At 30.0% G+C, this 24245-nt stretch overlaps 4 protein-coding genes across 6 annotated transcripts; 2 read left to right on the forward strand and 2 right to left on the reverse strand.

Annotated features, from left to right (window-relative positions):
- Positions 1–2072: 2072 nt before the first annotated feature.
- On the reverse strand, positions 2073–8343 carry LOC126865812 (claspin). 2 transcript variants are annotated; one of them, XM_050618710.1, is made up of 9 exons: positions 8202–8343; positions 7231–7404; positions 6205–7058; positions 5976–6137; positions 5671–5876; positions 3004–5582; positions 2782–2915; positions 2498–2710; positions 2073–2423 (listed from the first exon to the last, which is right to left on the reverse strand). In XM_050618710.1, the coding sequence occupies exons 3-9, from the start codon at positions 6895–6897 to the stop codon at positions 2262–2264; spliced, it is 4149 nt and encodes a 1382-aa protein (XP_050474667.1). In that variant the 5' UTR covers positions 6898–7058; positions 7231–7404; positions 8202–8343; the 3' UTR covers positions 2073–2261. The 2 variants fall into 2 exon arrangements, with proteins under 2 accessions (XP_050474667.1, XP_050474668.1); XM_050618711.1 differs by lacking the exons at positions 7231–7404; positions 8202–8343 and having other exon boundaries at positions 6217–7224.
- Positions 7584–9314, forward strand: LOC126865821 (protein lin-7 homolog C). The gene is made up of 5 exons (XM_050618723.1): positions 7584–7838; positions 8082–8123; positions 8361–8473; positions 8565–8810; positions 8902–9314. The coding sequence occupies exons 1-5, from the start codon at positions 7802–7804 to the stop codon at positions 9058–9060; spliced, it is 597 nt and encodes a 198-aa protein (XP_050474680.1). The 5' UTR covers positions 7584–7801; the 3' UTR covers positions 9061–9314.
- A 509-nt stretch (positions 9315–9823) lies between these two features.
- Positions 9824–14568, forward strand: LOC126865815 (peroxisomal multifunctional enzyme type 2). Of its 2 annotated transcripts, XM_050618716.1 has the most exons (17): positions 9824–10081; positions 10151–10298; positions 10380–10517; positions 11022–11174; positions 11251–11523; positions 11599–11715; positions 11998–12128; positions 12210–12281; positions 12354–12414; positions 12520–12683; positions 12747–12870; positions 12951–13126; positions 13195–13371; positions 13508–13625; positions 13728–13925; positions 13997–14094; positions 14201–14568. In XM_050618716.1, exons 2-17 carry the CDS (start codon positions 10235–10237, stop codon positions 14318–14320), a joined length of 2184 nt encoding a protein of 727 aa, XP_050474673.1. In that variant the 5' UTR covers positions 9824–10081; positions 10151–10234; the 3' UTR covers positions 14321–14568. The 2 variants fall into 2 exon arrangements, with proteins under 2 accessions (XP_050474673.1, XP_050474672.1); XM_050618715.1 differs by having other exon boundaries at positions 9824–10298.
- LOC126865818 (G/T mismatch-specific thymine DNA glycosylase-like) lies at positions 14354–16530 on the reverse strand. Its single transcript, XM_050618721.1, has one exon. It carries the CDS (start codon positions 16100–16102, stop codon positions 14885–14887), a length of 1218 nt encoding a protein of 405 aa, XP_050474678.1. The 5' UTR covers positions 16103–16530; the 3' UTR covers positions 14354–14884.
- Between the last annotated feature and the right edge of the window lie 7715 nt (positions 16531–24245).

Below are 24245 nucleotides of genomic sequence, written 5' to 3' on the forward strand. Positions count from 1 at the left end.
CAAAAACTTCAAATCTCTCAAAAGAAAATCGACGAAATCTTTTCTGAAGTATTTTCTTCCATAAATTCATATACTGTATTCCTAACCTAATATACGAGTGTCCTCAAAACACGTGTAAAGTGTAGGAGGGACGAAGAAGGAGAAGAGGAGTCGAAGGAGGAAAGGAGAGGAAAGGAGAGTAATGCGACTTCCAGGACAGGCAACCTTTTTGCCTGCACGGATGTCGACGAGTGGCTCCCGCATCCGCCGGTATGGAAGGGGCGAGAGGACGGCTCTACATATTTGATGCGATTTTAATGTCTCTGCCCGGCATATCCGCGTTCTGTGCACCAATAGCAACATGAACAGCAGGCCGCCGCACGAGGCACCACTGACTGCCGTGATGCTGTAATCGGCTTACGCAACAAGCCACCCTTATCCCGAGTTCTCAGCGCAGCGCTCTTGCCTCGCCTCGAACTACGTCCTCCAGCCTCTTGCTTCGACGCTCAGTACCCGTTACTCTGCGGTTCGGCTCTATATGTGATCTTCTTCCCTGCTTACTTTATACCACGCTTAAAATATATATAAGTATCTTTGTTTCCCTTTTTGGAAAAAGTCCACCTGCCATTTCAGCGCAGTCACTCGTGCATTTTCCTTTTCATTCGTTTTTCATTTGCGTTTAGTTTTCTTCCTCCGTTTATTTAGCTGTTTTTTTACGGCCCCTTTTTAAAGAGAGAAGAGCGGAAATATTAAGTAGCTGCTCAGTAAGTAAAGAAGTGGAGAATTTTCAGGATTACGAATGCGAGGATTTTTCGCGTTCAAGAAATTACTAGTTTTCTCAGATGCTAATGATTGCTCTGTAATATTTTGTTTGTAAGAAAAGCAGTAGTTGAAAAGGTAGTTTTGAGGATTACAAATGGTTTTTCATTTCAGCGGTTTAGTAGTTTTCTCTGATGATAATATAATTGTTCTGTAATTTTTTATTTGTAAGAAAATATGTATTATATTGGAATGTTTTGTTATTTAGAATATTTATAATGTTTATAATCTTGATAGAAAAGATTGATAAATAAAACTGTGAATTCGGACAATTAATATTAAGCTATTGTAATTTGTAAAGATTATACAGAAATGAATTCCTATGTTACCGATTTATAAATTTATGTTCATGATTATTATATTGCGAAGCAAATGATAATGGCGATATGAAATATTACGTGTTAATTATTCAATTAAGTATTTTAGTTTTGATAGAAAATTATGATAAATGATTCTGTGAATTTAATATTACCTACTAAGTTGTTTACGATTTGTATTTTATCATTTTATGCTGTGATCAATTATGCTTTCTATTTTCAATTTATTTCTACATAATTATTTACAGGATTGTATTATTAAACATTAGGATTTTATTTCGGATTTTTAGGACTTTTGATCGATTTATGTCCTTTTTACATCAAATACTTTTTATATTTAAACAAAATATTGGAACAGAAATACGGCAAAATGAAGAAATATACACATAGATCAAAATTCTTTGGTAAAAAATCAAATTAAATAGATGTCGTCGATATATCGTCGATACAGAAATTGAGAAATAAAATAAATGTCAATGATATCAACTAAATATCCCTTTGAAACGAAACGATTTAGATGAACAGACTGTATGTTTCATACTGTATGAGAAAGTTGCCCTAGGCATGGTCGCACATTATTGGCTTGAATTACATTAAACAAACATTTGATATATTGTTCTACCTCTTTTTAGCAATGTTTTTTTAAATACATATATAGACATGTGCAATTTTAACGTCAAACTTTTTCACTTTTATATATTTCTTTTCCGACGTAGTAAGCAACTAAAATATCAAATTAAACAATTATGCTTTAATTAAACAAATTAAACAAATTCTCTTAACGAAAGTATTTGTCCTGTATCGAGAACTAGTTAATGGGTTTACTGTAAAAATTGTATTATATTTGTTCATTTGTAATTGTTTTATTTGTCAAAAATATTATCGAAATTCCATCACATTTATCAGTCTTCAGTTATTTCTATTACCCTGTCTGCTATTACATAACATAATTAATACTTTAGTTTTATAACAAGTATTTCTTTATTTCTAAAAATATGTCTATACATATAGAAAAAAAACAAATATATAATAAAATTATACAAATCTTTATAACAGTCTGCATATTACTTATCTATTAGTTACATATATGTGTATATATAAAAATAAACATTAAATTAATAAACTATTAATTCTATTTTTACGATTTCATTTGTTTGAGGCATTATCATTTATCGAATCAATATTCGTAAACACAAAATTTTTTGCCTTTATTGATGAGAGTGGTCCTTTATTTCGTTTAGCTAAAGTAGCTAAACGCGTTAACGCTTCTTCTCCTCTGGCAAGAAACGAACGTTTTTGCATGACATTCTAGAAAATTTATATAAATTATAATCAGCTCTATGTATTCTAGTTGTCAGTGAACATGTTTTTAAAAAACTTACATATATCGTACGCGATGTTCCATTCAATCTTGAAGTGTTTAACATTTCCGCAACAGTATGAGATACTTTTGGTTCCGTTTTGGAATCAAGTGCTTCTACCAACGTATTTTCTTTTTCTAATTCGTTAATTCGTCTTTTCTTTAAAATCTTCAAGCCAAATTTAAATATTTGACTGCTATTTAATTCATTTTCGATTTCGGTATCTATATTTTTCTGCAAATTGACAATATATCAAATAAGAAGATACGATTCTAAATGATCACAAATTTTCTAATTTATCTTACTGCGTTTGCTGCCAAAAATGCCTCTCTTTCGAATCTCATCTTACGCCACTTTTCTTGATCTTCGTCATCAGATACGTCTACCCAACCGTCTTTACCTTCTAATAGTTGAACGTCATTGTTATCATCTTGCTTGCCTGAAAGAAAGAATAGAAGGCTAATAATTACTATCATTGATGTAAATTGATGCAAAGAAATAAAGATGGATTTCGATTTTTTAGATACCTATATTTCTCCATCTGAATTTCCTCTCGCGTGTGCTTTCACTGAACAGATCTCCATCCTCGAATAGCATCTCTTGAAGCATTCTTACTTCTTTTTTATCTTCATCTAACATCTGTTTCATATGAAGTTTTCCTAATTGATTCTTAACTTGTGTTTCATCAATTTCTTCATTGTCTCCATCTTCTAATTCCAATTTATCCAGATCTTGTTCATCTTCGTCAGCAGATACATCACAATCACTTTCACTAAGTTCGGCTTCTTCTTCCAAGAATTTAGTTGCATATTGTCTTATTTCTTTCTTTGGAACAATGACTTCGTTTTCCTCTGAGTCATAGTCTACAAATTTTTCATCCTCATCATCATCTTCTTCTTCTTCTTCTTCATTATTACTGCTTATTGCAGAACTGTTTTCATCTTCGTCGTCAGATACATTTAACTTCCTAACTTTTTTCAATCGCATCTTCATTTCTTCTTCAACTGAATCATCTTCATCAGAAGATAAAATGCGTAACTTGTTCCAAGATGCTGTTTCCTTCCTTAAGTGTTGACTATTTTTTTCCTCTGTTTCAGTGGTTGATGAATCTTTTTCATTAGGTGCTTGTGTATTCTGAAGTATTCTGTGTGTGATATCAATTGACTCTTTATCATTATTTGATTGAGAACTAAATGTTCCCGAACATAATTCTAATAATTGTGATTCGCTTACATTAGGTTCTTTTGCGAAATTCAATTGAATCTTATCTTCTGGAAATTTACCTGAAGAGATTTCCATGAGTTCTTCATCCAGTACATCATCTTGAACGGCAAATAACTTCTTTTGTGATACACCTCGTTTTATTTGAGGCGATTCTGGAGTTTGTATAACTTCTGTCAAAGTAGGATCAATAAACAACAATTTCTCTTCTGTTGTTAACTCTTTATCTTCCTCCAAGTGTACATTTAATGCAGTTAATTGTGTTATAGGAGAAATGAAATCAAAGGAGTTGCTTTTAGATTGTGGTGTTTGGTTTATTTGATATTTTGGATCACTTCCTACATGTACTTGAGATACTGGAATACTTTCATTATTGCTTAACTCATTTTCTTTAATGCTTTTACCAAACATATCATCTAATTTAATTTGAGAAAAAGAAGTTGGCTGTTCTTTACTATTTTTATCATTTTCAATAACCGAAGATTTTGAATCATCTTCTACTGGTTTTACAATCCTCTTAAATGTTTTACATTTTGCAGGTACATCATTGCTATCACAAGTACTATTCTCATTTTCATTTTCCGAATCAAGTCTTTCAGATTTTTCATCTTCCTCTGAACTTTCTTGTACTTCATGTTCATCTTCATCTTCATCCTCATCTTCGATTTCATCGCTATCGTTTATTTCATCCCCACTGACTTCAGCTTCATCTTCTACAAAGGCACTTTTTTTCTTCTTCTTTTTTTCTATTTTTGTATAGACATCATCTTCTTCTACGTCATCCTCCTCGCTTATATGAGGTTCTATATTTGGGGAATATGGTTCATTAAAAGTATCTTCTTCATTTATAGATTCATTCCACTCAATTTCTTGTTCTTTCATTTCTTGTTCTCTCTGTTTCCACTCTTCGTTGCGTTTTATTGCCATTCTACGTTTCAACTCTTCTTTTAAGCGTATTAATTTTGCACCAGGTTTCTCTAATTTAGGATCTTTATTTTCTATGTATGGTAATCTATATGGGAGCGTTTCTTTAATGATTGATAGTCCACCATTTGGAGTTTCTTTTATTTGTGTTGTTGTAATTTTAGATATGTTTTTAACAGGTCGATCGGATTTAGAATGCTTTTTTACAAATCGATTTATCAAACCATGTATTCCTTTCTTAGCTGATGTAATATCATCTGCCAAGTCGATAATCTGCCCCGGAATACCTCGTAATTTAGGTTTTAAACTTCTTATATCCTGTAAATGTTTTATTCTATTTGGCGAATCCAGGTCATCTAAGTCATCCAAATTAAGTGGTGGAAAATCATATTCGTCATATTCATCAGATTCATTCGTAGTTATTCCAAAAGGATCTTTTGCAATTTTCGCATTATCATTTAGAATTTCTAAACTATGTTCATCATTATCAATGCATATGCTTTTTCCCTTGTGCTCATTTTGACTTATATCTTTTTGTAATAAACCATCTATTTTTTCATTTGCAACTGTTTCTGAAATTTTTGCTTCAGTCTTATCCTCTATACTAGATTTACAATGTGTTTCTATTGTTTGTACTGAATTAGTTGCATTATTTTCTGTTTCATTACTTGCTATTATCTTATTACATTCAATGTCTTCTGCTTCTGCTAAAGTTTCATTCTCTACTTCCATTGTGTTTCTATTATCTTCTTCTTCATTATCTTCTTCATTATTTTTTGTAGTAGATAAATCATCATCAAATAACTTTCGTGAAACATTATCTTTTTTAACATCTTCTGTACATTGTATGTTTATATGCCCTTTATCTGTATTTTCTTTATTATTTTCTGTACTCTCTTCTTCTGAATCAGAAGATTTATAAAATATTTCTGCTTCTTTCTCTTTTTCCTTCAAAATTTCACTGTTTGATAAAAATATTTTCATTATCTTCATTATTATGTTCAATGAAAACATAATAATATTCAACATTAAATTTTAGAAATGCTTACCTAACAATACCAGAAAACTCTTTCAGTTTAGATGCCACTGTAGGTACTGGAAAAGATGAAATTACCTTCCTTCTTTCTAGAAATTCTTGTATTGTTCGTTGTTTTGGATTATGATATGGTAATGAAATTTCTGTTTCTCGTACTAAACGTTGAGTTTCACTTTGTATTTGTTTCATAGCTTCTTCTTTAGAAGCTCTTAATGAAACCTGCAATACAATATTATTTTTACTAAGTTTAACTATCTAACATGTGCAGAGTAAGATATATATATACAATTTAATCGCTAAAACCTTTCAACAACTTACTTTCCTTGGTTTAAGTTTAGGATCTTTTTTTTTATGCTTTTCAGTTGTTTTACTTTGTCTTACAGGACTTGATGGTTCGTCTGATTCTTCTCTTTCTTCGTCTGATTCTTCTCTTTCTTTATCTGATTCTAAATCTACTAGATCTTGAAGCCTGCTTTTCATCTGTGGAACATGTGATTAAATAATTATTTAATAATTGAATTATATATTTGTTATAATTATTACTCACATTATTTACAACCTTTACCCCATTTGAAGCAGTTTTTTCAGTATCAATAACATGAATAGTATTAGATGTATCATCAGAGTCACTATCAATGAGTTTCATAGTACTGCTTTTATTTAAATTCTTTGTGGACATATTGTCGTGCTTAGAATTAGAAATTTCATCTTCATCATCTATAACATTCTTTTTCTTGGATTTAGAAGTAAATATATTTTCTTCTTCTGAGTCACTATCTATTATGCTGAATAATCTACTATGAATATTGTTGTTTTTAAGTTTATCATCTTTTTGGTCAGGTGTTTTATCTTTATCTTTTATGCTTCTATTAAGCATGTCAGTATTGATGTCAGAATTATTATTAACTTGACTTTTGGATTCATCATTTTTTTGCTCTGACTCACAATCTTTTTCTTTTACAAATTTATTTAATATAAAGTCACTATTGTCAACATTACTTTCAGAGTAATTAGTTTCATTTTCATGTTTATCATTTTTGTGAGCACGTTCCTGATTTTCTTCTCTTAAAGTTTCATTAAATATATTTTCTTTTTCAATATCAGAACAGTTTTTGATTTCCAAACATTTGTTTTTCTGTTCTTCTGTGTACTGTTCTGATTGTTCAGTAATTTCAGATTCTCTAAATTCAAGTTGTACATGACATTCATTGTTGTTATCCAAATCCTTATTTTCACTCATTGTTCAAATTCCTAATTTCTTATTATATTCTTAAAACTTTTGTACTTTTCTTTACTAGCTTTTACTATAATGACAATTTTGTATTTAACGCATGTATTACTATCTACAATAAAATTATTAAATCACAATGTAATAGCTGTCATCCTTTTTAAATTGTTCCTCTAAAAATATAATTGTTTGTTATTATTTAGTTAAGAGAGAGAGAGAGAGAAAGAGGGAGAGAGAAAGGGATTATTTTCCTCATCCTCAAATTTACAAGAACACAATATATTAAAATTATTTACAACTTATCACAAAACACAATTACTAACTAGTTCTATTGGTTCTACTTACTATGGTCAACAAATTTGGCGCGAAAGAGCTAAGCTAGATTCGATGTTTCATCTTAAATTACCAGTCCCAGATGGCAGCAATGTTGTTTGTCATTCAGGAATTTTGTTTTTCATACTAGCTCTTTTTATCCTTTTGTTCGGGTAATATTACACATTACATTGATGTATCTATCATCTTTCGAAATTTATTTAAATAAAATGAGTTATGATTAGTAAATATTTTAATAATAATTAAAATTTAAGGAAATCACAAGATTCAAGATACATTCGCGAATTCGCTATTTCTTGGTAGGGAATTATTTTAATGTTGTCAAGTTACTAGATAATCGCGAAAAAACATTTAAATACCTTTCAAGATACCGTAGATTCTTGGCTGACTATAGTTGGTCAATAGTCGATAGATCAAATTGTTGACGTATTTTTAAGTTAGTTTGTGACTACGTTACGATCAGAGTTGAATCAACTGTACTGTATCTGTAGGTTGTCTAAATTATTTACAGTATATCTTTCAACAATAATGAAATATAACTATCGTATAAGGTATCTTTTAAGATTTTTATTTATTTTCAGACATGGTTACGATGGGCGAACCCCTCACTTTAGCAAATGGTAAATTTCTTCATGTACAGTTGTTTAAATAAATATATACACTTATTTAAATAATATGTGTAATTTTACAACAGATATAAACTGGGCTTAGTATATGACGACTATTTCAAATTTAAATAATCTTGATGAAATATACTCGCTTTGGAATATAAAATATAAAATGAGAAATAATAAATATACAGATTAAGATGACAAAACTAGATTACTTTGAACTGTAATCAAATATTTTATTTTTATTTACAGATGTTAAAAGATCTATTGAATTACTAGACAAATTACAAAAAGGTAATTGATTAAATGTATTTTATTAACAAAAAGTAAAGGATAAGACCGCTATATGTCAAATATTATTGCAAGAATTACCTTGTTGATGTAGGTCCTCATATTGGTTTCTTCATAATGTTCTTGGTTTAATTTACTTTCTTATGTAGATCATGTACGTCATTTTACTTTGTAATGAATGTTCATTTAGTAATTGTAATTTTAATATGTATATGTATGTTAACTATACAAATCTTTTAGGCGGCGAGGTACCTGCAACAAAATTAGCTGCCTTACAGAAAGTTTTGCAAAGTGATTTTCTTAGTGCTGTTCGTGAAGTATACGAACATGTATATGAAACAGTGGACATACAGGTATGATATATTTACTTATTAGTGATTATATAATTAACAATAGATTTTCCTCCAGAAAATTTAAATTTAATGCTAGTATTAATAATTGTAGGGATCTCAAGATGTTCGTGCATCAGCTACAGCAAAAGCAACAGTTGCTGCTTTTGCAGCAAGCGAGGGTCATGCACATCCACGAGTGGTGGAATTACCAAAAACCGAGGAAGGTCTTGGTTTTAATGTAATGGGCGGCAAAGAGCAAAATTCGCCAATTTATATTTCACGAATTATCCCTGGCGGTGTTGCTGATCGTCATGGTGGTTTAAAACGCGGTGATCAGCTTCTCTCAGTGAATGGAGTGGTTAGTATCGCTTTTATGATTTGTTTTGTACCTTTATATAATTTAATACACAAATAGTTAATTTCCTATATTAAATGTACAACTTTTTCAGTGTGTGGAAGGAGAAAACCATGAAAAAGCAGTAGAACTTTTAAAACAAGCACAGAATTCTGTGAAACTAGTCGTGCGATATACTCCACGTGTTCTGGAGGAAATGGAATTACGATTTGACAAACAAAGGGCTGCACGTAGGCGCCAGCATATGCAATAAAAACAAAAGTTGTTATATTTCATTACTTTTTTTCAATGACCATATACATATTGATATCATTTAAATGTTTACTTCATTATTCGTATGTACACTATGAAGTTATTCAAGCAATGACTTATGACATTTATGAGATTTAATTTTAATAATATTTTACAATTATTGCAACTATCGCTGCTTCATATGTTTTAAAAAGATATTGTGTATGAATGTTATATAGTTTTAAGAAATAAACTTGAAAAATAAAGTAAAATCTATTTTTTTTTCATTTATTTGCTATGAAAGTAAAACGACGAGATATAATTCTTTTATTCATAAAATACCCATTTTTTGTATTATAATCTTAAAGGTTCTGAAGAAGTTATATAACTACTACAGAACAAATAAAAAATAAACCTAATAATTTTACATAATATTAGATAATATTTTACATACTATATGCTATTATGAAATATATTAGAAATAGTGAATGCTATTAAAAATATTGGAAATATAGGAGTACAATTTTATATTTCACCTTTCTCTTACATTATTGCGTGTTAGATAATATCAATACTAAGCTCGGATAAATCTTATGCAATTTTTTGTTTTAGTAGTCATAGACATTTAATTAAAAAAATGTAATGTTTAAAAAATTAGATTATATGCATTAAGGCTGAATGCGCATGAACGACATTTTATCACGCGATTCCACGACCATATCTTTCTTTGTTTTCTTATTAAGAATAGGGCCCAGTACAGATGAATGACTTTTTGACGTTGCGTTATATATTTTTTGTTGTTTTAGAAGTTAAAAGCATCAAAAGCAGACATTATATGACGCAGAACGCAATGAGAGTGCAGTGTCAAAGTGTCACTCGTGTGTACCGAGTCTTATAAATATATATGTATACATTCGTAACCATTCACACAACGATAATATGTAGTATGTATTTTCATATATGTATGTTTTGATAATGCAGAGAAACGAGAGGTTTTAATCACTTGATAATATTGGACTTTATATCTCACGATCTGGAGAACGGTGTGTATACTGTAATGTATGTATTTATTTTAAAAAGTAACGAACTTTGAACTACCTTTAATTCTGCAGTTTCATTACGAAGGCAGAAATTTATATATAAAGTCATCACTTACTAGTTTACTTTAAGCAGTTAAATAATTTTGAGCTAGCATAATGAAACAACCAGAAGAATTACGTTTTGTTGATCGCGTAGTTATTGTAACCGGAGCTGGAGCAGGTAATTATTCTTATTTTCAATTTTTAGAGATTAGTTTGCTTATATACAATTTTATTTTGCGATATTTTAATTTGTCCTTAGGTTTGGGCCGTGCATACGCCTTACTTTTTGCTTCAAGGGGTGCGAGTGTCGTCGTAAATGATTTAGGAGGAAGTAGACACGGTGATGGAAAGAGTACAAAAAGTGCAGACTCAGTTGTCAATGAAATTAAAAAGAATGGTAACAATATATTCAGAATTTATTTGAGTACTTTTAATTTTCTATTCATAATTGTATGAGTAGATTGCGGATGAACTAAATGCAGTTTTATATTTCTATGAACGTAATTAAAAAATGGAACCTGAATTTGTTTCATCTACTAATATTATAAATTTTTATGTATTTTTATGCGTTGTATGCATTCTGTAGAGTTTAGTATTCTTAAATTAAAATGTATATATTCACAATCTAGTCGTATGAATATCTATTTCTTGATATAAATTTTTATTATAAATTTTTCATTACAATTTTGTAAATTATTAATATAAATCTGCATATCTTAAAATTTTGAAATGAAAGTTTATCCTATTATGTATTGCTGTGACAGGAAGTATTAATATCTTATAATCTTGTCATTATTCTCCTTATTGTATAATTTCTCTTTTTAATTGCAGTTGATAAAAGATTTCAATATATATTAGATAACTTTGAAGAAGGAACTATTATTTGTGTTTTTGTAAATAGGTGGAAAAGCAGTGGCCAATTATGATTCTGTTCTTGATGGAGAAAAAATTGTAAAAACAGCTATTGATGCATTTGGACGAATAGATGTAGTTGTTAATAATGCTGGAATTTTAAGGGATAGATCTTTTGCTAAAATGTCAGAGGCTGATTGGGGTATGTGCGATATATATTGTTACTTTAATTTCTATTTCTCCAGATTGCAACTACAATTATTTATATCTAATTTCAGATTTGGTACAAAGTGTTCATCTAAAAGGAGCATTTAAAGTCACTCAAGCTGCTTGGCCTTATTTTGTTAAACAAAATTATGGCAGAGTCATCATGACAGCAAGCAACAGTGGTTTGTATGGAAACTTTGGTCAAGCTAATTATAGTGCAGCAAAAATGGGTCTTATTGGTTTGAGTAATACATTAGCTATTGAAGGCAGAAAGAGAAACATTCATACAAATGTAATAATACCAACAGCTGGTTCTCGTTTAACAGAAGATATTTTACCACCAGGTAAAAACAATACTTGACGTTACATATATCACATTACATCTGAATGTATTGATATTACTTTTATTTATTTTCTAGAGTTCTTTGAACAATTAAAACCTGAATTAATAGCCCCTGTAGTTGTTTGGCTGTGTCATGAAAAATGTATGGAAAATGGCTCTATTATTGAATCTGCATTAGGTTGGGCAGGAAAATGTAAGTATAGATTTAACTAGTTTTTAATGTATTCACTGCTATAGTGATGCTAATGTAGTCTTCGTACTTATTTTTGTGTTTTACGAAAGAAAACTGTAGATGTACAAACAACAGAGTGACTAGTGTGTTAAAATTGAGATATTTAATTTATATGAATATTTTTAATGAAAAAGATATGAAGATTATGAAAAGAATAAATAATAAAAAATTTGGTTACTTTAGTACTCTATTTCAGAACTTTATTAATTACAAATAAGTTGATATATTAATATGTATTTTTAGGCCATGTAGTTCGTTCATCAGGATCGACATTAAGGCAAGATTTATCTAGCAATGTCACTCCCGAAGATGTCGAAAAGAAATGGTCGGCTGTTACCGATATGTCAGCTGCTAAACATTTTGATTCTCTTGAAGTACATATTTTTTTTCATTTTATAAAAAGTTTATTTTTTAATGGTTGTTTTGTGATATTTTTACATTGCTACATTTTGCAGGAAGTAACAGGACAATTTATGGTTGCAGTTGATACAATGAAATCTGGAAATTCTGAAAATTCTGGATTAGAGGTAGTTAAAACAATTATCTTGTAACTGGAAGTTAAATATTATTATATTTTATTTTGAATTTTTCTTTTTTAGGACTGTGGCGTCCTTAGACATACTTATAATTACAGGGACATTATATTATATGCATTAGGAGGTATAATTATTAATTTTAATTATAATTACATTAATTGTTAATTATCATTAATCATTACTCATTATTTTTTGGCAATTATAATCACAAAATTAAAATATGCTTTAGTTGGTGCCTCTGTTAAGATACCAGCTGACTTTCGTTATTTGTACGAAAATGACAGCAATTTTGCTGTATTTCCTACATTTTATACTACGTTTGATGCAATGTCTGCCACGGATATCTCCATATTAGAAAAATCTTTACCAAATGTTGAACTAAATCCAATGAAGGTAATTTATTTTATATAATATTTTTAGTATATTAGTATCTTTATGAATTTACTATAATTTCAGTTATTGCATGGGGAGCAATATATCGAAATTCATAAAGAATTACCAACGGAAGCTACGGTCGAAATACGTCTCAAAGTTGTGGACGTATTGGATAAGGGAAAGGGTGCTGTATTTGTGCTGCAAAGTATGCTAATTCGTCATTTTCACAAATAATATTTTGTTCTATGTAAAATGAAATTAACTAAATTTGATTTATTTTTACAGATGAAACATTTGATACTAGCAATGGAGATAAACTATCTACAGGACAAATGATATTATTTATAGCAGGAGCTGGAGGCTTTCAAGGAAAACGATCATCTTCAAAAATTATACCAACTATCGATGCTCCTGATCGACAACCAGATGCATCGGTTACTCAACAAACAAGTCATGATCAGGTAAAAGATAATTATAATTTCGATGTATCTACTAATCTTTACTTAAAATATCATGTTCCAATTTACAGGCTGCATTATACAGATTAAGTGGTGATAGAAATCCCTTGCATATCGATTCAAATGTATCAATGATGGCTGGTTTCAAACAACCAATCTTACATGGATTATGTTCTCTTGGATTTTCTGTTCGTCATGTTCTTCAAACTTACGCTAATGGTGATCAAAACTTATTTAAGGCTGTAAAGGTTGGTTGATCAATAGTTATATAATCAATGCTATGATGCACTAAATGTGCAATAACTTACTGGCTCTTTTTGCTTCTTCTTATTGTTAAATAAATAAATATTTTATGTAAATTCATATCCATGATACACATTGCAGACACGTTTCGTGAAACCAGTAGTTCCTGGACAAACATTGCAAACAAATATGTGGCAAGAAGGAAATAGAATACATTTCCAAACATCTACTGTAGAAGGGAATCTACCCGTTTTAACAGGTAAGTTATATATTTGTATATTTGATGATATAATTTTTGGAATATAATTGTTAAGTATGTATAATTACTATATGTATTAAGCTTTAAATTTTTCGATTGCAGGTGGATATGTTGATTTGAAACGCACGGTATCAATGAAACCAATAATGAAGCATTTATCTGGCAGTGAATCTCTTGAAAGTGATGTATTATTTAAGATGATGGATGAATACGCAAAAGCAAATCCAGAACAGGTAAAGAAAATCAATGGAATATTTCTTTATCACATTTTGGTAAAAGGAAAGCCTGAAGCAACATGGAGTAAGTACATTTGTTTGTGTTAATTAATATTGTCTACACTTTATTTTTAATTCTTCCTCATTGTTCCAAAGCTTTGGATATGAAAAAAGGTGAGGTATATAGAGGAAATCCAAAATCAGGCAAGCCTGATGCAACATTAACTCTTGAGGATGCGGACATGATGCAAATAGTAAATATATGATTCTTTAGAATAATATAATATTAATATAATAAATATAATAAACAATTCATGATAATATACTTCAATTACTATGTATGAATTACTTTGTTTGTAGGCTTTAGGTAAATTAACTCCACAAATGGCGTTCATGCAAGGGAAGATAAAAATCACTGGAAATATCATGCTCACTCAAAAATTAACATCACTCATAACAGCTAGTAGATCAAAATTGTAATATTAATATAATTGGTTAATTAGTATTACGATATATTTGTTATTATATTGAGATATATATATATATATATAATTGTATTTGTTATTAAGTATTTTTATACCAATTTTTATTCGCTTTAAAACTGAGTTATACATATGGTTTGGGATAAAATATAATATAAATATTAATAAACCTGTTTTATATTGCATATTCTAAAAGGTTATATGTATTTGTATATTCAATTTTGAATAAATTAAAATTTCATATTATTCTGAATTTTGATTATTTTCAAGATTAATAATTGAAAAAGAAAAATATTCTGTAAATTTATATGGAGAATAATGTCTTCAATATTTTTATAATGATAAGTTTTATTACCTAAAATTTTATTATTGCCACAATTTCAGTTTTATACAAAACATAATTATAAAAATATAAAATGTAAAGATGTCAATCTTCCATGCAATAGATATTATACATTTGTATCCTATTTCTATTTTTATTGAATTATTCTAATATTAAATTATATTATAATTAAATTGTATGCTACTAATAACAAATGTTACAAGTTAAAACACGTCCAATCTATTCATCAAAATTGTTTAGTTTTCCTATCAGTCTTTGTTTTATCAAATTTATAAAATCATTAGTGTTATTTTCAAGATCTTTACTTCTAACTGGTTTGTTAGGAAATCTTTTAACAATCTTTTTCTCTTTCCTGTTTGTTTGGCGTTTAGATTTTTTTATATCACTGGTCATAGCTTGATTGTTGGGTTGTTTGATTTTTACATTCTTTACAGCTAGTGATTGTTCTTTTTGTGAAGTTCCATCATTTCCAAAAAATGTTTTTACAATATCTTGAGAAATACATGCCTCAAAATTTTGTGATGAATCAGATTCATCTGTATCAAATATTTCATCAGTTTTATCACTTTTATCAGGTTCAAGTTTCTTTACAATGAACTCTGTACTATGTGCTATTGCTACATTTTCATCAGATGTATCTAGACATATCGTATCTTTATTAGCAATTCTTCCTCCATGTAGGAATGTAGACATATTTTTTCGCCGCCACATTTTTGACGTTTGTGGAATAAACTGTTTGCATTTTCCTTCGAACAAGAATTCTTTCATATCAATATCTTTGATTTCTCCTTTTAGGAACTGCAAATATTTTTTCAAGGAAGTAAAGAAATGTAATTTGTCTGTCATTCTTGGAAAATTTGCACAACGCGCACTACTTGATGGAGTGACCCAAATTGCAGTTTCATCAACTTTTTCTGGTTGCAATCCAAAATTGAAATTATCTGTTTTATTAGCAAATACTTCATAGATACATTTGCCATTGAAAACAGCAATCTTTGGCTTATAAAGTTTTAATTTTTCTTCTACAATTTTAGAACCCTCTTTGATCTCTGTACGCTTTAAATCAGCAGAAGACTTTGTAGCTCGAGATACTATGTTTGTTAAACCAATTCTAAATTGAAGAAGTTTATGATCTTCTTCGTAACTTAAACATCGAGATGTTAGTCTTGATTCATGCAAAAGTTTATAAAAATGGTTACCTGGACCAGCGTAGTATCTACCACGATGGGCTGCCATTAAACTTGGGTTTATACCGACGAAAACTATATCTAAATTCATTTCCAAATAATCTGGCAAAGTATACTTTTGCACTTCTTCTTCCGTTAATCCATCAAACCGGTTAATTTTTTTTCGTTGTTTATCAATCTTTCCTATCGGTGCTTTTTTTAATTTACTCAAAGTAAGCGAAGACATCGCTCTGTACAAAATTATCACCATGGATTGAGAAAAAATATTACGTTATTTCCAAAATATCAATTATACACATTTTGCTTGTTGTGACAAAATGTTTCTAAATTAATTGAGAAGACATTTGAGGACATGTTTCTTTTCATTGTTTTGAATTGAGTTATATTAGATATCGTTAAGTATTTATGTAGTGCCAACCTTCCCACTTTGCTACCAGAGGTCTATAATACGCCGAAACACACGCTAGTGGTTCAACTCCGAGTAATTCATACAAATACAACTTCTAATACGATTTCTACTATCCCGGCAGTGGCTAGCAGTCTAAAGTTCAAGACAGATTATGCTACATAGCAATAAATACTAGTATCTGATAATACATTATTTCGTTGCATACAAAAGTGCTTACAGATACATACTTAATCAACAAAAGTAGGCAACAATTTGTTATATATGATGCTTTATTATCAAATAGATAATATTAGACAATATTGAATTGATAATGTTGACGTTTAAGCTTGAATAAAACAAGGAAAATATAATATTTATTTTTTAGTTTACCTAAAAATATTGAGGAAAAGAAAGTAGCTTGATTGAGGCACTGAATTTATTAAAATTATAGCTCACAAAAAGTAGGAGCTGTTTCTCCGAACATTTTAAGGAGGAAAATTAGAATTTAGGACATTGCCTTTAAAAGTTGAGAAAAGATGCTTTCCATATATATGTATGAAGAATCATGAATTTACAATTAATGCGTTTACTGCATAATATTCCAGTACCTAATAATTTTTACCTGCTGGAGGTATTTGTCGCAACATCCTTTTAAGTACAGTAGGGTACAGTAAGAATTGAGATTCTTAATTGATACATATTGGTTTCAGAATTATTACGTGATCATACTTTTCTAGCTTTAGCTTTCTTTTTAAGATCATATAACATTGAGGGCAAGAAGTCGGTTGAAACGAAGAACGTAGATACATATATTCACAAATATTATTAGGCACAAAGCAGAAACCGTAATCGTGTTAATTATTATTTGTGTTATTCGCATATAAATCTAGGTTTATTTATATTGATTAATCTTATTTTTTAGTTAGCTGAAGTTAATTTATGAAATGAGTTTGCGTGAAAACTGGAATCATTATATATGAAGAGTTTAATCTGCTCTACTTAAATTATAGAGGCGATTTTTCTAAATTGTAATTGTCAAATGTAAATTGTTATTAAAGTCAAAAAATGAATCGCTACATGTACTTTCTTACATATATTGGTAGGAAATTTACAAAATATATTTAGATATATACTAATATTCATGGTATAGAGAATTTACGAGCATATTCAATCAATGCATTGGTTTATCTAAACTCAGCAACCACTGCATATCCTATATCTGTACATATAATCGGATGTAAGGTATGTGCATAATGCGACATATCTGCAGAGGTACAGATAATATGTATGTAGGTACACACTGCACAGCGACATAATGTATTCTCACGTACAATTTCTTACCGAATTCTGTATACACATAACTAGGCCAAGCTATAGCTTTGGGAAGATAGAAGCTAGAAAAAAGTTACTAGAAATTTTATGCCAGAGAAAAGAAGACAAAAGAAGATGGTATTAAATGATCATGTGGTGCATATATATATATATGTGTGTGTGTACAGAAGTGGAGGTGTTTTATAGAACTGAAGATTAGCTTTAATTTTTTAAATAGAATCATATTTTTTAAAAGATATTTCAAGCTTAAATTTGAGAAATTTTGCATGTGTTATATGTTCATTATCTTCTTTAACGCTGCCTACATTTAAATAAATTTCGATAAAAAGTTCTAATTTGGATATAATATTTTATGTTGTAGTAATTCTTTTATAGATAGATAGAACATATAAAATTGATTCGAATATATAATCCAATACATACATCCAATATCTCTTTTTAGACAATAATATTATCAATAATTTCTTATATCCGATTTTTATGAAATTGGATTCACGAGTATTCATTCATTTTATATAGGTCAATATTTTAAAGCGATTAAGTTTATAGCTAAAATTTAAAAGTTTATAATCCGTTTTATAATACCCGTTGTACTATGAATTATGCATGTGTTATTTTGTAAGAAAAGACAATTACAATTTTTATCAGCCATGCAAATATAATTGTAAATATCTTTATATTACAAATTAATATATGAATAAATTGAATTATTTTATACTACAAATTGGATTCGATATATATATATATATCCGATTTTATTGTTAGTAAAATAAAAGAATTATCTGTACCTGTGATCCACAGATACACTATAGAAGTATTACACTTTTACTCCACAGTTTAGCTCTCCCCAATTTTGTTCGTTTGTTTAAACCGTAAGCCATGTGCACGAAGAGCGAATGGACACATTTTGCAAGAGGGAAACGAGTACAGTATCGTACGATCATAGTGTAGCACATAATTAGGTGGATGTTTGCACAGCATATCTGCTAATCTAGCTGCCAGAACTCGCGATCGTGTCCAAATCGTGTTAGTCTTTCGGTCTAGCGAACATAGTCGATATTTAAATACAACACACCTTATCATTACACCAGCCAAATGATTTGTGCTTTTCTTGCATCGATAAGTAATATTGTATAATTTACCATCATTTAATTTTGGATCATCTTTGTAGCTTGAATCATGTAGTATTTGAATTCTTATGCAAAATATATACAACTATATAAATATATTATATAATACACTATTATATATATTATATTATTTATATTATATATATTATATATTATATATAATATATTATTATATATTATATACTACATAAATATATGCAACATAAATCCAATAACAAATACAGTGACATGCAAATATTTTTTTGTATATATATATAAAGGTTTACATACACGGTGGGGCGGTAATCATAGTACAACCGAACAGGGAATGATTTTACGTGAAAAGATGTGTGGAAAATATGGAATAAAATTTTTCCATGTGACACTCCGTTTCTGAGAAAATCGAGTTGTCAAGTATACTTTAACTTGACTAAGTACAGGTTATCTATAAATATGCAACAAGCAGTAGGTCATTATACAGAAATGTAAAATAAAATGTTTCCGTTGAAGGCCTCATTTTCGAGAAAATAACGTTTAAACATGTATAATTGAAAACGAACTAGCCTGATGTGTATGCATGCCGCATTTTTTAAATTTTTTCTCTCGAAAATGAAGCATTACGAAAATATGTATTTTACATTATTATTTTTCAAATGTAGCTACATTTATTTTACATGTAATTATATTTACAATACAATACATTTATTTTCAAATGTAGCTTAAACTTTGTCGATTATTCGCCCTTTCTCATTTCGGAATTAACGAAATTTTAGTATACTTGTCAAATATTCAAAGTCGATTTACTCGAAAACAAAGCCTCAAATGAAAAAATGTTATAGCAAACCTTTTTCTTATTTTGTATATTTTCCTTATTTTCTAATCACCCTTGCTCGATTGTACTACGATTATCGCCCTAACCTGTGTACGGTTTCACACGTCCATTGATATATGAAAGGCTTATATACACACACCACCAGTAAGTTTTATTCAGAAAAAGACGTTTACTGGTTTACTAAACTGATACAGGATGGGACAGAAATTCTTAGATGATTTCTATTGTAATAACGAACTAAGAACAGAGCGAATTAATAAATTTGAGAAAGAAATTGATTATAGATTAAAATAAATAACTATTATACTCACTATACACTATGTATAGTGACCAACTTTCATATCCTCCATCAGAGTGCGTCGCAGTCTTTTGTTTACGTTATACACGTCATACGCGTTATCATACCTCAAGGATACTTTGGTTAATTTTGAAATATCAATAAATAAGTAGACAAAATATCAAGCACAATCTAATTATTCTTCATTTTCGTCTGATTTTGGCTCATAGGAGCTCTATTTAAATTGCCATCATCTGTTACTAAACATTCTGTCTAAATCTCCCCACTCTTTGGACGCGTTAGTCAAAATGAAAATTCTGAAAAATTCCTTAATTAATTACCAGTACTTGTTCACCATGCAGTGAACAACGAATTATGAGGCAACCATCGAAAGTATCGCTCGATGTTTTCGTTTCTTCCCTTTACAATGACCGCGCAATTAGCACAGTTGGAGAAGTGTGTAACAGATCGCGACCGTTGTTCCACAGATCCGTGCGGAAACTCGAAACTCGATTTGCGAGCTGTTTAATTTTCACCGGTTATTCATTAGCCAGTTACTAACTCGTTATTACGGATCGGTGAATTATTGCACGCGTATACAGGCTCGCAGCGCATACGTGTTCGTCGTGAAACCACGGTTTCCGGTTCTCTTCACGCGCCACACCGCAAACGAGTAGATTCTGGCGCACACTCAACGCTGTAAATGCCCGACGAAGACATAACGACTATGGGAAAAATCGACGAATTTGAGGTTACCTTGGCGAACCCTGGGAAATCCTATTATCGTAACCACTGAATCTGCTCGTATATTACGATTTAAGGGCTCGTAACAAAAATGACCCTCGGTCATATTTTTGTCTTTTTCTAGAACGATGAAAGATTACTCTAGCATCTTTTATTTTTGCTCGATACATTTTCATTTTTTTTAACAAAGTATTATTTATTATGTATAAGAATTATTTAATTAAATAACGTTAGTGAGTAAGTTTTGGATGCTCGATAAAGATTGTTTCCGAAAAATTATTACATTTTCTCCTCAATTAATACTATACTCCGTTCTACTGTATATGTATTATAGCGTAATATGGTGTAATATTTGTCCGGGTTTGACTAATTAATTTTAAGGATACATAATTGTATTCTTGGTATGGCGTTGGTGAAATAAGGTTGTCGATAATAATTGATAATAATTTAATAAATTGTGTAACTGTATACACGTAACCGCGAACGCAGCCAATTAGCTCATATTATTTGTTATGCAATTGATAATTGTATCGTATAACGATGCAATTAATAATTATATATCATATAATACCGATAGCCCAGAATCTCGATGCACCACATGGAAGTTGCAGTAATTGGACATCCACCTTAATTATGTTTTATCTACTCTACTTTTACGTACAAGTTTGATCATTTTCAAATAAATTTTCATTCTAGACCGTGTTTTCAGAATAATCAACCTTTAATCATTGGTTTTATTAAAGAATTGGTAACATTAAAGGGCTTTCGGGAAATATTGATTTTAGGAAATACTGAAAGCTAAACCTGAAAATTAACGAATCGCTACTATTAAATATTATGTATATTTAATTATTTATATATATATGTATATATATTAATAATTGATTAAACAATGAAAGAGGAGTCGACGTCAAAATATCGTTATTGATGCGTATTAATTAATAGATTATCTGACTTGAACAGAATGATCCTGTATTATTTATTGTAAGAAATAGAATTCATTACTTTTGTAGCGTATATCTCTTGAACTAATTTCTGGCGATCAAAGTGTCTCTGAATAGCACAAAATTTAATAACGTATACAAGAGAAAATTTTCATTCTAATTCAAAGAAAATTCGCTATTTCTAACGAGCCAAATCCATCGCATTTGTACATTTCTTTCCTTCTTTTATCATCTTCCTTCTCTCTCTTTTTTCCTCTAAATCTGCTATTTTTTCGCGTACCTTTGTTTCTCCTATCCCATTCTTTACTTTTCTCTCTCTCTCTTTTCTCAAACGCAGTATTTCTATCGTCACATCTTTATTCCTCATTTCGTTCGTTTCTCGCTTTTAGTGTCGTCCTAGCGACACGGTATCAACGTACGTTCGAATGCACGTGACACTGGTAGCTAGCTTTTCGACTAATTAAATCCCCTTCGTTCGCAGGAATGAAGCAGGAACAACAGGAAATTCCCTCCTCGTTCCTCGAACATCGCCGTCAGCCCCGCAATTGCGGTGTCCCGTTCTCCGTCACGAATCTTTCCCGACTCAAATGGAATTATGATCCAAGAATTATCGTCATTGGCCTTCTTCGTCGCTTGGTGAATGTATTCTGCGAATTCTCCCCTGGAATTATCGGGATAAAGAGAAAGGAAGTCGTACCTACGTGGAATGTTTAATATGTATTCATTTAAGAAATAAAGAAATTCACGTTTAAATAGAATTTCTAAGTCGACTTTCTTACAAAATTTCCAAGTTTTGTGTGTAAAAAATTAATTTCTAAATTTCGACTCGCAAGTAAATTCATTTCTTAAATGCGTTAGAACAACGATTTTCAGTCGCGAGAATTTTTAAAATATCTGACTATATTTAGTCAGAAGCACTGACTTCTTTTACTATAGATTGTCAAATAAAGAAACGACATAAATCATATGACAGAATATTGTTAGTCTTCGTTAAACAAATGTATAATTATTTAACATTTGTACGTAATTATATTAGAAATTGCACTCTAACGTAAAGAGAGCGTTGTTTATATCTTGTATCTTTCTACATCAGAATATTTGTACAAAAATAATTATTAGTATTACTTAATAAATAAGATGAAACGTAGAAGTGGAGTAATAGTATTATTTAATATGGGTGATGCAGTGGAAAATACACGGTAGATTGTAGATCTATATACATGGTTGACAGTATGTTAAAAAACATACGTGAAGGAGGCAGAACCGGTGAAACTGAAAGGCGGAATTTCTGGTTGAAGTAAATTTACGAACTGCCTCGCAGTGGTGATGGATGTTATGCACTGACCCTACTCTAGTTCAGTTTGGAATTACGTCAATTCTGACAACACCAAGTGGAGCAGTAATAAACCCGTGAAAATTAATACAACATGTTAATTGCGATTTACAACATTTTCATAGAATGAAATTTTCCAGAACGATGTAAAAAAGTTCACGAAAGAACGATGCAAAACACTCGTACAAAAAAGCTAATGTAAAATATTTGAACACGAAGGCAAAGTGGAAAATTCATACGACACAGCGGTCGATATTGAAAGAGATCTCCATTTTCGGAAAAAATGTAGTGATTCCCTCGTATATTGAAAGACATTGTTTGATTAATCTCTATTCATTTTTAGTCGGCGAATTTTGGACGAGATAAATGTGTATTACTCTCTTATTACAAAATATAGCGGAGATTTAGTCATGTAGGGAATAAAAATGAAAAGCAATGATTTGAGTATAGCTAAATATATATCGATAATACACACACACATATATATATAGGTAGATATATTTTTGCTGGAATAAAAGGTTTCCTCCCCTTTGCAAATATAGTATTATTTAATAAAATTTTAAATCAAAATCAGGCTTGTGTATGTACATTTCTGAGACTATGGAGTGGATATTTATTGACGTTACGAGAGGTATAAATTGATATAGGTTAATATTGTATTACGTACATACAATCGCTTCATGGAAATGAATTGTGTGTTTGGGTTAATACCCTTTCTAGAAAGGATTAACTCATACCAAATGGCTGCGTGCTTTGTGCATCAAGCATATTTGGGATCTGAAATGCTTTCGGGATCAGTCTTTACTCTGATAGAAATCTTAATTTCAATACTTAGTAAGCTTAAGTTTCATTTATACATATACAGTACAATAGATACATAAATGTATGAAAATCGCAAGGAAAAATATATTTTTCTTGACTTTCTTATTTTTATGTCACTTTATAACTAGGAAGGAATATATTTTAATATAAACATTGAAAATAGGAAGAAGCTATTAAGCTCAAGGATTGGAAGCTTTCTTTTTAAATAGCTGATAGATCAACGAAGTTTCATGATTTTCTAAATTATGAAGAAAGAATAGGAAAACAGATATTTAGTTACAAAATCAAATGGAAAGAAATTAGTAACATAAGGTCGACTGATAACGTGTGAGTTTTCAGATTGCTCCTCTGTGAAAAACGAAAACTGTGGTTTATCGTGTTCTCCTCCTCTCATCAATTCGAGACTTTAATGTCTTGATAGTTCAATTAGTGGATATTTCACATCACCTTTACTATTTAAGATGTGAAGATATCACCGGATAGCAGATTACTAGATCCACAATCCTTTATCCAAATAGCTTTCAATGATCATGTTGCACTAGTTTAGTTTATCCACGATTTCCTCAGTGGTTCCAATGATGCTCGAGTACCAATTCATCCACGAAAACTTAG

This window comes from Bombus huntii, chromosome 5 (assembly GCF_024542735.1).
Source record: "Bombus huntii isolate Logan2020A chromosome 5, iyBomHunt1.1, whole genome shotgun sequence".
NCBI lineage: Eukaryota > Metazoa > Arthropoda > Insecta > Hymenoptera > Apidae > Bombus > Bombus huntii.

Coding starts and splice junctions, on each gene's coding strand:
- LOC126865812 (XM_050618710.1), bottom strand. CDS start 6,897: ATGAGTGAAAATAAGGATTTGGATAACAACAATGAATGTCATGTACAA. Junction 5,877..5,975: donor CTAAACTTAAACCAAGGAAA/GTAAGTTGTTGA, acceptor ATTGTATTGCAG/GTTTCATTAAGAGCTTCTAA. Junction 2,711..2,781: donor CATTTTTGGCAGCAAACGCA/GTAAGATAAATT, acceptor GTCAATTTGCAG/AAAAATATAGATACCGAAAT.
- LOC126865821 (XM_050618723.1), top strand. CDS start 7,802: ATGGTTACGATGGGCGAACCCCTCACTTTAGCAAATG. Junction 7,839..8,081: donor ACCCCTCACTTTAGCAAATG/GTAAATTTCTTC, acceptor TTTTATTTACAG/ATGTTAAAAGATCTATTGAA. Junction 8,474..8,564: donor ATGAAACAGTGGACATACAG/GTATGATATATT, acceptor TAATAATTGTAG/GGATCTCAAGATGTTCGTGC.
- LOC126865815 (XM_050618715.1), top strand. CDS start 10,235: ATGAAACAACCAGAAGAATTACGTTTTGTTGATCGCGTAGTTATTGTA. Junction 11,716..11,997: donor ATTAGGTTGGGCAGGAAAAT/GTAAGTATAGAT, acceptor ATGTATTTTTAG/GCCATGTAGTTCGTTCATCA. Junction 12,129..12,209: donor AACATTTTGATTCTCTTGAA/GTACATATTTTT, acceptor TACATTTTGCAG/GAAGTAACAGGACAATTTAT.
- LOC126865818 (XM_050618721.1), bottom strand. CDS start 16,102: ATGGTGATAATTTTGTACAGAGCGATGTCTTCGCTTACTTTGAGTAAA.